The sequence below is a fragment of the Callospermophilus lateralis genome, chromosome 6, assembly GCF_048772815.1.
Source record: "Callospermophilus lateralis isolate mCalLat2 chromosome 6, mCalLat2.hap1, whole genome shotgun sequence".
Taxonomy (NCBI): Eukaryota; Metazoa; Chordata; class Mammalia; order Rodentia; family Sciuridae; genus Callospermophilus; species Callospermophilus lateralis.
In genome coordinates, this window is record NC_135310.1 from 113674848 (window position 1) to 113689038 (window position 14191).

The 14191-nt window shown below is 54.4% G+C and overlaps 1 protein-coding gene across 1 annotated transcript; it reads left to right on the forward strand.

Moving 5' to 3' along the window:
* The first annotated feature begins 1535 nt into the window (after positions 1-1535).
* On the forward strand, positions 1536-14130 carry Treml2 (triggering receptor expressed on myeloid cells like 2). The gene is made up of 6 exons (XM_076859515.1): positions 1536-1590; positions 3550-3870; positions 7639-7862; positions 7959-8122; positions 9107-9450; positions 14072-14130. Exons 1-6 carry the CDS (start codon positions 1536-1538, stop codon positions 14128-14130), a joined length of 1167 nt encoding a protein of 388 aa, XP_076715630.1.
* Positions 14131-14191: the final 61 nt, after the last annotated feature.

Consider the following 14191-nt stretch of genomic DNA (forward strand, 5'->3'; position numbering starts at 1 on the left):
ATAACACATCTCCTGTTAGCCGGGAGGTTTGAAGTGACAACTGAATCTCCTTCCTGTACCCCCAGTGCCTAACCCCAGGAACAGCAATGAGGTTGGAAGAATAAATGGATTAATAAATGAGAGAGTTAACAGTAAAAGTTTGGAGTCAGCAAAAACAAACATTCTTTGGTTTGGGATCTGGGGGTTCAAGCTCAGGTTAAGACTCGGGCCATGCAAGCTGGAGACTTGCTGCTGAGTCCCATGTAAGGAGAAGCAAGGTGGCCCAGGTGGGTACCTGGAGGACACATGATCCTGGGGGTCCACCTTGGTCCTTCAACCCAGCAGAGCAGATGACATGGCTACAGGATGTCAGAGCCTATCCTTTTGGTTCTCTTTCTGGGAGACGAAGTGAAGGGTGGAGTCATGGGCCAAATGCTGGGTCATTTCATCTGGAGCTGGGCGCCTGTGGAGACAAGATAGGGCAGGGGCAGGAAGCTGTGGGGGCCTGCCTGTGTGCTGGCAGGGAAAGGACAGGGGAGGAAGGGGCTGTGGGGTGGGCTGTTTGGAAAGGAGGAGGGTGAGGGGAAGTCTTGCGGTGTCTTTAGGAAGCCTGCAAGAGGGGGTGGGGGGTCTAGAGAGAGCTGGTGGGTGAGTAGAGATTACTGGAATAGAGGCAGAGAGAGGAAGAGAGACAGGGTGTGTGTGTGTGTGTGTGTGTGTGTGTGTGTGTGTGTGAGAGAGAGAGAGAGAGAGAGAGAGCACGTGCACGCTCATGCATCAGAGCACAGGAACCTCTTCCCGAACCCAAATGTTCTTCTCTGAATCTTACAATTTGCATCATTTCCTCCCCATGACAAAAATAAGATTGCACGTGAGCCTGAAGAGGTTATTTGCACCAGTGAACAGAAATGACATGCGGGTGGAGTCTGAGAGGAGAGGCGGGGCCACGGAACAAACTTTTTTTTTTTTTTTTTTTTGGCAATGAATGAATGAGCGAGTGAACGGGAGTGTGCAAGAGAGTGAGTGTAAGTGAGTGTGCAAGAGCTCCTCGTGAGTGTGTGTCTAGGGTTCAGCCAGAGATCTCTGTCCCTGCGTCCCAGCCTGGAGGATTCTAGGAAAGTCTGTACCAGAGGATCCAGAATCCTGGCAGCAGCCTCTACCTGGATCTCCTGCCTCTGATTAGGAGACGTTCCAGGGGATGGTTTCCGGGGAGAACCCAGGGAGGGCAGCCGAGCTGTCTGATTCAGTGAGCCCTCCCAGTGTTGGGGGCCCCCAACTGGGTGGAGCAGCCACACCTGCTTGAAGTTCTGAGGAAGAGGGCGGAAACAGCCACCAGTGCCGCTCTTGCGATAGGCTCCTTGGGCCCCTGCGGTCTGCTGGTGGCAGTGGGTCCCACACTCCCTCACTTCCCTAAATGGGCAACTTCACTTTTAGAACCCAAGGTCCTTCCCTGGTAGACCCAGGTGGCACGCCCTGCGTCGGCCTGGGCCCTCACCTTGGATTCCCCCAGGTGCCCTGGCCCCTTGCTGGGCCTCTGACTGCCCATCTGATGGAGCATGGCCCCCATGTTCCTGCTGCTGCTGCTGCTGTGGCTACAGGACTGCGCCTCAGGTGAGAGGAATTGGGGGGGGGGGCTGACTTGAGGGGGATGCTGAGCTTTTCCTGTCCCCTGGGCTCTGCTTGTCCTTGCCCAATTGTCTGAATGTTTCTGAGTTGGGGGAGGGGGAGGAGGTTGGGCTGGCTCAGGAGGTCCTTGGCAGACAGGTAAGAATGTTCCATCCTGACATCTGGCCCCAGGGAGAGCTAAGCCTAGGCCTCATGCCGGAGCTGGGGTGCAGCTTTGGACCCTCTCATTGTCCCCTGTGTTCCTAGGCTTCCCTGGGACCCAGAACCAGGGACCCTTGCTTGGCTTCTGTCAGGAAGGTTGTGACTGACAGGAGCCCATTGCTTCATAAACTCTCTTTGAACTCACTCTTTCTCGGAATGCTGACGCGGCATCCGGTCCCTTGGTGCTGTCCTGAAAGGAGCCAATCCCTGAAGGCCTCGCCCAGCCATGGCTACCAAAGCCTTTGAAGGGGCCTCACCCATTCCTGCCTCCCTTGCTGCCAAGGCGACCAAATTACCACTTCCTGTTCTGTTCTGGGCATGGGGAGGGTTGGCAAAGTCTGCTCTCAGCTCCTGTGAGAGGAGAGGTAGGTGTAGGCAAAAAGGCACCACCCCTGGGCAGAAGGGTTTCTCTCCTGGGCTAAGAAGTCCCAGGCTCCCTCACTGAAAAACTGAGTTGGATCATTGTGTTTAGTTCTCAAGGGTCAAAGTGTTGTTTGGAGAAAGCACTAGTTTACTCAGAGCCTCAGCTTGGCAGTTGGGTCGGAAACGGGAACAGATGTCTGGGGTTCTGGGCCCTTAACCATCCTGCTCTGGGCTCCTCTGGGGAAAGCTGGAACAACCTGCATTTGAGAGCAGGAAGTGTGCATGCATTGAGCACTTACTGTGTTCAAGGCACTCCCATGGGGCATCTTTCTCACAGCAGGCTTTGAGGGGAGTGACATTATTCTCACTTGACAGATGGAGAAACAGAGATGCTAAATGAACTGCTCAGAGAGTTAAGCAGTTAAAATAGGGTTTTCACCCATGTCTCATTTTGACTCTCTGTTCTGTCTTACTTCAGATAAGTGTGTGTGTGCATGCGTGTGTGTGTGTGTGTGTGTGTGTGTGTGTAAGGTTCTGGGGTGCAACTGTTAGAGGAGAAAATGCTGAATTACACAGGCCCTCCCTGTGTCTCAAGTCCTCTCCACCATACCATGGGTTATGAAGGACTCAAACCACATTTTCTCTCCAGGCACAGTATTTAAGATATTGTAAGCAAGCAGTGAATAATTGCAGAATTCTTGAGAGTTTATTTGCATATGTGGGCATACTTGATCTTTAGGTTTTATGTAACTAGAATATTTAAAAATTAAATGCCACTTAGAATGAACGAAGATCACATGGTATTTAAAAGGTGGCTGTAATAGCTCAGCGGTAGATCACTTGCCTGGCATGCATGAGGCCCTGGGTTCAATGCCCAGCACCCTCCTCCCCACAGCCCCCACCCCAAGACTAAAGTGAACCTGTTTCAGAAATAAATAGCTACTGGTCATTTCCCCCCCCAAATATTGGACTTTCTTATCTACCTCAGTGGTTTGTGTTTTGAATTTCCAGACTTAAGACTTGTCATTATGCATGAGCATCTGTCTCATGGAGGTGTCATCTGGGTCTTTCCCGAAAGACTAGGAATCCCTGAAGACTAGAAAATACCGTGAAGGAGGGGCTGTGTCTGATGGAGCTCCCAACATTAGGGCTGAGTTTCCTCCTTTAGACTGGGGACTCCCTGAAGGACAGGTCAGCCTCCCCCACAGACGGGGAGCCAGCTGTCTGCAGGCCTGTGCATCTCCTGCATCAGAGCGGGGAGCTCTAGGGTGGAGGAGGGGCAGCGGAACCCCTCCTTCACCTTTGGCTGGGGCGCGGAGGTTCAAGGTGCATTCAGCCTCTCTCTCTCCAGACCTTGCTCAGCGGGTTGTGTCTCCCCAGGTCTCCCCGCTGAGAGCGTGTACAACAAAGTGCAGCACCTGGAAGGGGAGACCCTGTCTGTGCAGTGCTCCTACAAGGGCCGCAAAAACCGCGTGGAGGGCAAGGTTTGGTGCAAGGTCAGGAAGAGGAGGTGTGAGCCCGGATTTGCCCGGGTCTGGGTGAAGGGGCCGCGTTACCTGCTGCAGGACGACGTCCAGGCCAAGGTGGTCAACATCACCATGGGGGCCCTCAAGCGCCAGGACTCGGGCCGGTATTGGTGCATGCGCAACAGCTCCGGGATCCTCTACCCCATGATGGGCATCCAGCTGGAAGTGTCTCCAGGTAAGCAAGCCTTCCAGGGCACTGGGATGGCCCGCGCACGCCTGTGTGTGTGCGTGTGTGCGTCCTCCACTAACATCCAACAGAATAGGAATCATAATCCATAAACAGATTATGGGCTTTATTGTTGATATATATATCAACAATATATATATACATACCCTGGGTTCAATGCCCAGCACCCTCCTTCCCACAGCCCCTGCCCCAAGACTAAAGTGAACCTATTTGGGAAATAAATAGCCACTCATCATTTATATATATAGTACTGGGGATTGAACCCAGGGCCTCACACACGCTAGGCAAGTGCTCTCCCACTGAGTTACATCCCTGATACTTTAAAAAAAAAAAAAAAAAAAAAAAAAAATATATATATATATATATATATATATATATATATATATATATATATATATATATTTTGAGATTGTCTTACTAATTTGCTGAGACTGGTCTCCAATTTGTGATCCTCTTGCTTTAGCTTTCTGTGTCGCTGGGATTATAGGCATGTGCACCATACCTGGCTAGTCCATTTTCCAGATGAAAAAAATGAGATCTAAAAAACTCTTGTGGCTCTGACCTTGCCCCGGGATACAGAATTAGTAGGCAACAGAGAGGAGATTTGAACCCAGGACTCTGCTTTGTTCTCTTCAGACCTCTGTTCAACATCTATTCACTGAGCCCCTATGATGTGTTTTAGGCACTGTTCTAGGTTCTGGGAATACAGTGGTGAGCAGAACCAGCCACAGTCCTGCCCCAGGAGGGAGGCCAGGTAACAATACCTCATCAGATAAATGATTTATAAATGTCCCTAAGAAATGTGATGAACTAGAAAGTAACTCAGAGATAGGGGATGTCCTGAGGATCAGAGGACTCCTCCCCGCGCAGACACCATCAAGCAGAACCCTGCATGATGGGGCCCCTCCAGCCTGTTGACATCTGAGTGCTTGGAAGGGCCTTCTCTGGGGAGAGAAGCATGAGCAAAGTCCCTGAGGTGAGAAGGAGTGTGGCCTGTGTGGCTGGTTCATATTGAATGTGGGGCAGTTGGGTCAGGGAAGCAATGAGGGGTGGACAGTAAATTTCATATTCAGGATCTGATGCTGCAGAGTCAAGTAGCAGCCCGAATTCCATGACATGGAGTTGGGGTTTTATTCCAAGTACAGTAGGAAGCTATCAGAGAAGTGTGTTGTGACGATGGCTGTTTATGGAGGATGGAAGGATATGAGCAGAGCCAGAGAGAATGCGGTGGGTGTCTGGCTGGATATCACAGTGGCCTAGAATGGGATGTGGCTGCTGGAGATGAGAGAAGTAGAGGGGCTCAAATCTATGTTTTTTAAACTCTCTGCCCACAGTGTATGTTTTGGAGGCAGGACAGGATTTGCTCAAGTGCAGGCAAGGAAAAGAAAATGATCAAGCTGGGCATGGCGATGCACCTGTAATCCCAGTAACTCAGGAGGCTGAGGCTGCAGGATCACCAAGTTCAAAGCCAACCTCAGCATCTTAAAAAGAACCTGTCTCAAAATAAAAAATAAAGGACTGGGGATGTGCTCAGTGGTAAAGCATCCCGGCTTTCAATTGTCAGTGCCCGCCCCCCCCCGCCCCACCAAAATAGGGAGAGAAGAATCAAGGATGACTCCAAGTTTTTCTATTTTATCAATAGTTGGAATATGGTGTCACCTACTGGGTAGAGTAATTCTGAAACAGAAATTAGTAAATCTGAAAGAAGAATTAGGAGAAAACTCAAGAGCTCTATTTTGCCTGTAATCCCAGCAGCTTGAGGCAGGAGGTTCACAAGTTCAAAGGCAGCCTCAGCAAAAGTGAAGTGGTAAGCAACTCAGTGAGACCCTGTCAATAAATAATATCTATCTATCTATCTATCTATCTATCTATCTATATATAGGGATGGGCATGGTGGTGCCTACCTCTAATCCCAGCGGCTCCGGAAGAGGCTGAGGCAGGAGGATTGAGAGTTCAAAGCCAGCCTCAGCAAAAGCGAGAGGTGCTAAGCAACTCAGTGAGACCCTGTCTCTGAATAAAATACAAAATAGGGCTGGGGATGTGGTTCAGTGGTCGAGGGCCCCTGAGTTCAATCCCCAGTACCATAAATAAATAAATAAATAGTAGAAAAGCTCCATTTTGTCACGCCAAGTTTAAGATACCTCCTAGAAGCCTAGGTGCAGATACAGAGCAGATAGTCAATCTATCAGCCTGGGATGCTAGTGACAGGTGACAGCTGGGGTGTATACTTGAAAGCGTCTCTGTAAGGGCACGGTTTAAAGTCAAGAGGACTGAAGAAATCCACAGCGATGGAAGGTGCATTGGTGGTTACTTAGGGCTGGGGAGAGGAAGGAGATTGGGGGTGACCACTTGAGATGAAAGGGTTTCCTTCTGAGATGATGGGAATGTTCTAAAGCCGACTGTGGTGATGCTCATACAACTTGAAAGACTAAAAATGATAGAATGGGTCTATTGTATGGAGTGTGAATTATCTTTCAGTAAACATGTTTAAAACAAGTCAAGGGGATACAAAGCTCTCCCTTGGGAGGGTAGGACCAAGAACCGAGCTGTGAGGCCACCCCCGCCCACATTTCTAAGGTAGGAAAGGGTGAAGAGCCTACCAAAGAGCCTGGAGAGAACAGCCAGTTGTGAAACTTACCATCCCCCCTTCCCTGGTCCCCAAACTCAGCTGCTGCATCCCCATTTCCTGTCGGGTCTGAACCAGGGAAAATGCTCTCACCTTGTCTGCTGCCTCCTCTTGGGAGGTTGGAACGGTGGGGCGCCTCCTGGAGGAAATTTGGGGTACTGCAGTGGGAATGAGAGAGGGAATTGGTGAGACTTAGCAGGCCATTGGAGAAGTGGGCTCTGCTGGCTGTCAGTCATTTTTCTGCCACCCTTTAAGACCCTCTCCAAGGTGGGTGTCCACATGCTGGCTCTCCTAAGGCACCAACGTGAGAGCTTTCAGAGGGTTCTTTGGGGGTGTCTTTACCGCTGAGCATAACTGTGGGGCACCAGGTCTTCTTCCATGCCACCCTCAGCCACGCTGCTGCTTCTGGTTCCATTTACCCAGAAAAATGGCTCAAGCTCAGCCATCTGGCCTGTGACCATGGTCCTCGGGGAGGCCTGCTTCCTGTGCGCAGTGGTGGGTGCAACAGCCTCTCTCCGATTGTCTCTTGATGAGGCAGACCCAACAAGCCCCACTAGACCAAGGCTCGGTGGCTTCACCCCATCACCTGCCATCCAAACTCCAGACTTCTTTGGGAAAACGGGGTGGTAAGGGGCGGCGCAGATGGGCGAGGGGAGCAGGATCAGTCCCGGTGTGTGTTGTTAAGCCCTCACAGAAGGTGTTGGCTGTTGGTGGCTTTCTCTGGAACGTGAGGCCCTTGATACCCCCCTGTCCTCATCTCTGGACCTTAGCGGACAGTTGCGGGGCAGCTGGAATTGTCTCTGTTCAACAGCCTGTTATAGAGATCTCTCTAACCCACAGGAATGAGGAGGGCCCGGGAAGTGACAAGAGGGGTGGGAACGGGTGGTGCTGTCCCCTGGGAACAGGTGACCGGAGTGGGGAGGCTGAAGAGATCACATAAGTCTCTCCCTTCTTTGCCATGCCTCCTCCCTGACTCTGCCCTCTGAGCGAACACTCAGAATCCTAGGCCCAGGGCCAAGGAGGACAGGACCTCCCTTCAGCACCCGGACAACTGTGTGGGCTGCCAAGATCTGCTCCCTGCACCCAGGCCCTGGGCCGGGCCTGACATTCCTCCCTCTCTGGTCCTGCAGCCCCCACGACTCAGAGGAGCTCTCCTCTCTCACGTCTGGACATCCTCAAGGGTCGGGTCTTCACGACGGGACCAGCACCTACCTCAGGCCCTGACACCTCTTCCACTTCCAGCACAACCCTGTTTATATCTGGACTCCTCACCTTGGCCAGACTCTTGTCCTCCACTGCCTCAGGGACCACCGGGCCAGCCTCTGTGACCGACTACAGCTTCATCAGTACCAGAGCCATCACCACGGGACCCACGAAGACCACGGGACCCACGAAGACCACGGGACCCACGAAGACCACGGGACCCACGAAGACCACGGGACCCACAAAGACCACAGGACCCACGAAGACCACGGGACCCCCACCGGTGACAGTGTCTCCCAGTGATGCCAGAGCCTCCCCTGCCATCCCTACATCCATCTCCACCACATCCGGGTACCACAGCAGCCACTCTCCCACCACAGGAATATGCCACAACCAATTACCCTCATTCAGGTACCTGTCGGGTGACATTTCCCTACATGGGACCCCAGCCTGTGGGCCCTGAACAGACCTCGGGGCAGCTGTTGTTCCATCCCCACTGGAGCTCTCTATGCTACCCACATCAGGGTGACCTTCCCCTTTTGCTCCCCAGGACCTTAGTGTGGACTGCTGCTATTATGGGAGGTGGGTGACTGGAGGGGACATAAAGGAGGCAGTGGGGATGAGCAGCAGGACCTAGTCTCCTGAAGGGTCTGGATGACAGGAGAGGGGAAGGACCCAGGAAGGGAGTAGGAATTTTTTTTTCCAATCCCTGCAGATTGAACCCAGGGATGCTTTGCCACTGATCTACGTCCTCAGTCCTTTTTTTAATTTTTAGTTTTGAGACAGGGTCTCATTGAGTTGCTGAGGGTCTTGCTAAGTTACCAAGGCTGGCCTCAAACTTGTGATCCTCCTGCCTCAGCCTCCTGAGTCACTGTGATGACAGGCATGCCTCACTGTGCCAGGCTAGAGTAAAGGGACAGAGAGTGGGAAATGGGGGATACTTTAGTATGGGTCCCCCAGAAGCCAACTCTGAGATAAAGACTGACATCTTGTTTGGAACACTGGAATGAGGGTGGGGAAGAGGAACAGGGAAGGGGAGGTGCCAATTACCCTCGTGCCCACATGAAAACTTAATGTGTGGGGGGGACTCTGGATCCAGTGTCACTTATGGGAAGGTCGAGGGAGCTGGAGCGTATACACCAGCTACTGTTGGTCCCAAGCACCTCTGCCTGATGTGGGTGGCATAGAGAGCTCCCGCGGGGAAGGAAAGTTCTTAGGACAAAAATGTTTCGCTGATGTACATGGAAATGCTGCGGGCGAGGGGGTGCAGGCTGGCCTCCACCCAGAGGAGAAAGGGGACAAGAGGTGGTCTCCGTCACCGAAGAGAGTGAGAATCTTGATCCCTTCAGTCACAACTGGGAGTCTCTTAGTGTCCTGCTCCTCCCAGATTGTCAGATTTGGGGACACAGTAGAGGAGAGGCATCGAGGTGGAGAGAGGCCCCCTCCTCCTGGGGACGCCCTCCCTGGAACTCTGGGTGCCTCGCTAGCTTCTGCCTCAGCTGGTCCCCAGGACGGGAGGCGACAACCGCAAAGGCGAATGCGAGTGCCTTCTTTCTGGTCCGGCCTTTCTAGCGCGGCGAGCGAGCACACAGTGGGAGCTGGTCTCCCCCTGCCCTCTGTTCTGCTCCACAGGCCCCCGGACTCTGACCTCACTGTGCTTGTGGCGGTGTTGACCTTCCTCCCAGCGCCCGTGATGATGGTCATGGTCTACGGCTTTTGGAAGAAGAGACACATGGGAAGTGAGTGAGCCACCTCTGAGCCTCTCCAGGGAGTAACTGTGCCAGGGGCTGTGACCCCGAGTCCTGGGAGGGGGACAGGGGTCCTTCATCCTGTGTCCAGTCGAGAGGACCATGAGGCACCTGGCAAGGGAGGAGGTGGCCTAGCATCACCCTAAGGGGATGGCCTTGCAGGAATGAGGCAAAGCCAGGGTTCCGGGGCCCAGGGGCTCTGGGCAGGGCCTGCACCCCATCTCTCTGTCTCTTACAGGTTACAGCCTGTGCAATGGTTCTGCTGGAGCCTGGGCAGAGCCACCAAGAAGACCAGAGCCCCTGTGGAAGCCGGCTTAGTTTGAGACCACTTAATGACGGGATGTCTCCCAGGGAGACGCTAGGAGGCCAGATGAGGAATGGAGACCAGGGACTGTCCTGAGGGGAGGGGGGACAGCTAAAGCTGCCCTCTTTCCACCCAGGGCCATGGGTCCTCAGCGTCCTCTGTTCTCATCAAGTTTCCCCATCCTTGTGGGGACAAGAGTTGGGGCTCATGAGTCCTGAGGCAGCTGATGTTCCAACAGTCCCACGCTGAAGAGGGGAAGGGACAGTGACTAAGAGATGGGTCCACAAAGGGGTCGGTATTAGCAGATCCCAGAATCGTCCAAAGCTTCCTATTTGGCCATGTGTCCTGTGATGGGGCCTCTGCCTGATGCAGCTGCTGGCCCCTGCCCCCCCAGAAGCCTGCAGAGCCCTCGCCCCACCACTGCCACCTGCCGCTGGCCCCTCTTGGGAAGCCGAGAGCCCTTGGCTGAAAGTCGGCCTCTGCAGAAGCCGAACTCAGGACTCTCTCCCCAGGATCCTGCACCTGGGCTTTAGGTCTGAGTTCCCAGATGGTCCTGAGGACGCAGCAGCCTCCGCCCTCCATCCTGGGGTGCTCGAAACCCCAGCTCTGCGGAGGGCACTCACCCACAGACACTGGTGGAGGGGCTGTGGTTTGGAGTAAGGGGTCACCTCCTCATCCCCAAGGGGCTTCTGTCCACTGGGAAAAAAATGACTCACTTGTGACGCAGTGAAGACAACCCAGAGCTACCTCGGCCTGGAGAAGTGGCCCAGGAAGGCGCAGGCAGAATGGGACCCAGGAAGCCTCAGGCCAGGGGTCCACGGCCTGCAGAGCCTGCCTCCCGCTCGTGGCTCCGAGTTGGCCTCCGCTGTCTAGACCCCTGTCCTGGAATCCAGCAGTGAAGGATGAGGGGTTCCATCAGCCTGCAGCGACCGGAATAGCACCAGGGATGAGTGTGACATCTGTGCCCTTGGCCTTGGCTCAGGGACCTCCTGGTGAGAGAGCAAACCTCATGTCAGGAGGGTGACATAACTGGGACCTTGGTAGGCAGCTGGGGGAGCACACAGGATGGCTGTAAGAAGAGGGGACAATGCAGAGAGGGACACCTCTTCTATTCATCCAGCAGAGGGCAGAAGGAGGATTCAGGTTGAGCAACTGACAGAACAGGTCCCAGGACGGACGGACGGACAGACAGACAGACACACACACACACACACACACACACACACGATGACCTCAATCTGGTCAGAAAGCAACCTGCTAAGAGCCACTGCCCTGGCGTGTGACTAGGAGGGGCTTAACTTATCTGGGGGAAATGGCTTCTGGAGACCCCACCCCCACACTGGTGACCAGCGTCACTGACAGTCCTGATGGCACCAGCCCCCAGAGAGAGAGGCCCGATGGGAAGGGCACTGGAGGAGGAGTCAGGGGTGGGGACCAGTGATGTCGTTGTCACTGTGTGACCCTGAGCAAGTCACTGCCCTATCTGGGCCTCATTTTCCTCTCTTATGAAAGGGGACAATCATTCCTACCTCTCAAGATTGTTTTCAGAATACAACACAATGACACAAACACTGCAGATGTGTGGATGCTGTGATGCTCCTGCCGCTCAGGTTCTTCTCTGGTTCTGTTGCTTCTCACATTTTGCATTTAAGCCCTCGCGACGCCAGTTCTCTGCTTCATCCTCTCCCCAAGTCTCCTCGGTGCATGGGTGTCGGGGCCTGAGACGCAGCTCCTTTGGTGGGGAGTGAAGGGACTGGGGCTGGTGAGGCAGTGACCCTGAAATCAAGGCTGGGGTCCAAATCCCCAATGCGTCCCCTCATCCCAGTGTGACCTTGGCCTGTCACCACCCCTGGCTGATCTTGTTTGCTTATCTGGAAAAGGAGGATGGAGATGAGCTTTGAAGACCCTCCCATCACTTCCTGGGTCCAAGGCATGTGAAGGCCCATTCCGTGTCCACGACTCAGCCTGGGGGAGGCAGGGAGGTTGGGGAAGAGCAGTCAGCCCTGGCCTCGGTCAGCCCATGGCTTCAAGGAGAGGGGTGACATGGTGTGGCCTTCACTCAGGGGCGGAGGGCTGGAGTCCTTTTGGGGGTGGGAGACCTGGGGATCCAGTGGTCTCAGGCCAGCCAGGCAAGCTTCACAGAAACGTGAGCCCCATGTGAGGCCTGGAGCACAGGCTGCGATCGGGAGGTAAGTGACATCAGCAGGGTCCTGGGTGTGGGGGCGCCCAGGCCAGACAGGCCCTGGCAGCTGGCAGCTGTGGGCAGGTCTGCTGGAATGGGCTATGGAGGGACAGAGGGGCCTGAGGGAGGTACCAGCTGGTGGGTGCTAGACACAGGCAGAGGCCTTTAGATGTCCCCTGAGTTCAGGCAGGGCTGTGTGGGGACCACCAATCGTCCTTTCTGACCACACTGGGGGCTTCCTGAAACTGGAGGGAAACTGCATGAGCTGTTCACCCTGAGAACCTGCATTTTAGTCAGCTTTCTCACCGCTGTGACTAAAGGACCTGACCATGCCAACTGCAGAGAAGGAATACTTTATTTGAAGTCTTAGTCTGCAGAAGGTCGGCTCCATTGATTTGGGCTCCAAGTGACGCTGAACGTCATGGTGGGAGAGTGTGGCAAGAGGAAGCAGCTCACGTGGTGATCAGAAAGCAGAGAGACTCTACTCACCAGATGCAAATATATTCCCACAGCCACGGCCAATTCCCCCCTCTCCAGCCACACCCACCACTTTAGTTACCAGTCAATCCCTGCCAGGAGATTAGATCACTGATTGGGTTAAGACTCTCACAACCCACTCATGTCTCCTCTGAACCTTCTTGCATTTGAAGAAGGTTTGTGAGCTTTTGAGGGACACCTCATCTCCAAACCATAACACATGGGGACTCCTTGGTAGGAATGTGGCGTACTGAGAAGGAGCTATAGAACTACGTCCACTTTGCCAGCTCCTATGGGCCTGAGTGGCCTCCAGGACTTTCCCCTCAAATTCCCGGCCTCTGTCTCTTTCCTGTCCTCACCCTTCTCAGGTGAGCTTGGGTGTGGGGAGCCAGCTCCACAGTGGTCAGGCAGGGACAGGTGGGGCTGGCAGGGTTCCAGACAGGCCAGGGATGCTGCTGGCCTCAGTGGGAGAGAGCAGGGCTCCTGAGACCAGTTACCCCTGCGCAGGGCTTAGCGTTGCTACCTCTGGAAGGAACGAATAAAGTAGCCCCAGCCCCCACAGGTTGACACACTCCTTCTGTGAAGTCTGACAAACAAATGTCAGATTCGCCGCTCTCCCATTGGCCCTGAGTGGGGTTTTTCAACGCGGATCACACAGAGGCGCAGGTGCCTGCTCCTCCTTCAGGACCGATGGGCGTGTGGCCAGGAGTGGCGAGGGCACAAGTCTCTTCTGCTGGCTTCTGCTGTAGAAAGTCACCTTGCCAAGGCCAGACCTCCCTCCCCGATCTCAGGGTGCCCTGCCTTCCGACTGACTGGCCTGGGGTCTGGGGCCCCGACGTCCCTTTCCCAGCTTGGGCAAGTCTGGAGGGCTTCTCCTGTCCTCAGGCCTCGCGAGGCCCTGGGCCCTGGGCTTCCCCGGGGCCTGCATGACAACCCACTCCTCCTGTCCTGTGCTGCCCCCTGTGCTTCTTTTCCCAGAGCCATCGACGCTCCCTCTGCCTCGCACAGTCTGTTCTCTGGAACCTGCAACGCGATCCTTTTCGTAGCTCGTCTGATGACAGCTGTTTAAAATTGTCCTTGATGAGTGTTTCAGCAGAGGCTTAGTGGAGTGCGGATGGCAGGCTGGGGGCTGGTGTGTGGGGATGATGTGGGGCCGAGACCCCCTGCTTTCCTCTTCTCCTTCCCCTCCCTCCTTCTGGATTTAACACCCCCACCCGCTTTGCTCTTTCCCACCTCTTCCAGGACCCTTCCCATCCCTGATTTCCAGGAAATCAGTCTCCATCTTCTTCCTCCTTTTCTCCTCTGGTCCCCACAGAGCTTCCCACTTTCCTGGAAGCCCTGGACACCAAGTCTACAACCACTGGGGACCAATGGGACTTAGGACTCTGGTCAGACCTCCAAAAAGGCCCCTAACTCTGTCACCCACCTTTAGCAGTTCCTTGACCTGGGGGACGGAAGAGAAATGGCTCTTATTTCACCATCGGTTCCTCCTCCCACACCCTCACCAGGGGGTGGCCTACAAAGGGGAAGAGGCTGTGTCCTGGAGGAGCCTAGGCGGTCAGTCCCAGGGCTGTGAGCCTTCCAAACCCAAAGGTCAAGCCGAGGGCTGGAGGGCCCATGAAGGTCAAAGCCTCCTCTGTCCTCCCCAGATTCCCTGCTTCCCTACAAGATCTCTGCCGTCTTCATCATCTCACCTAGCTCGGGCTGAATCCCACCCAGCTCTGCTCCCCCATCTCAGGGCTTCCCTGCCCCCTCACGTCCTCTGTCCA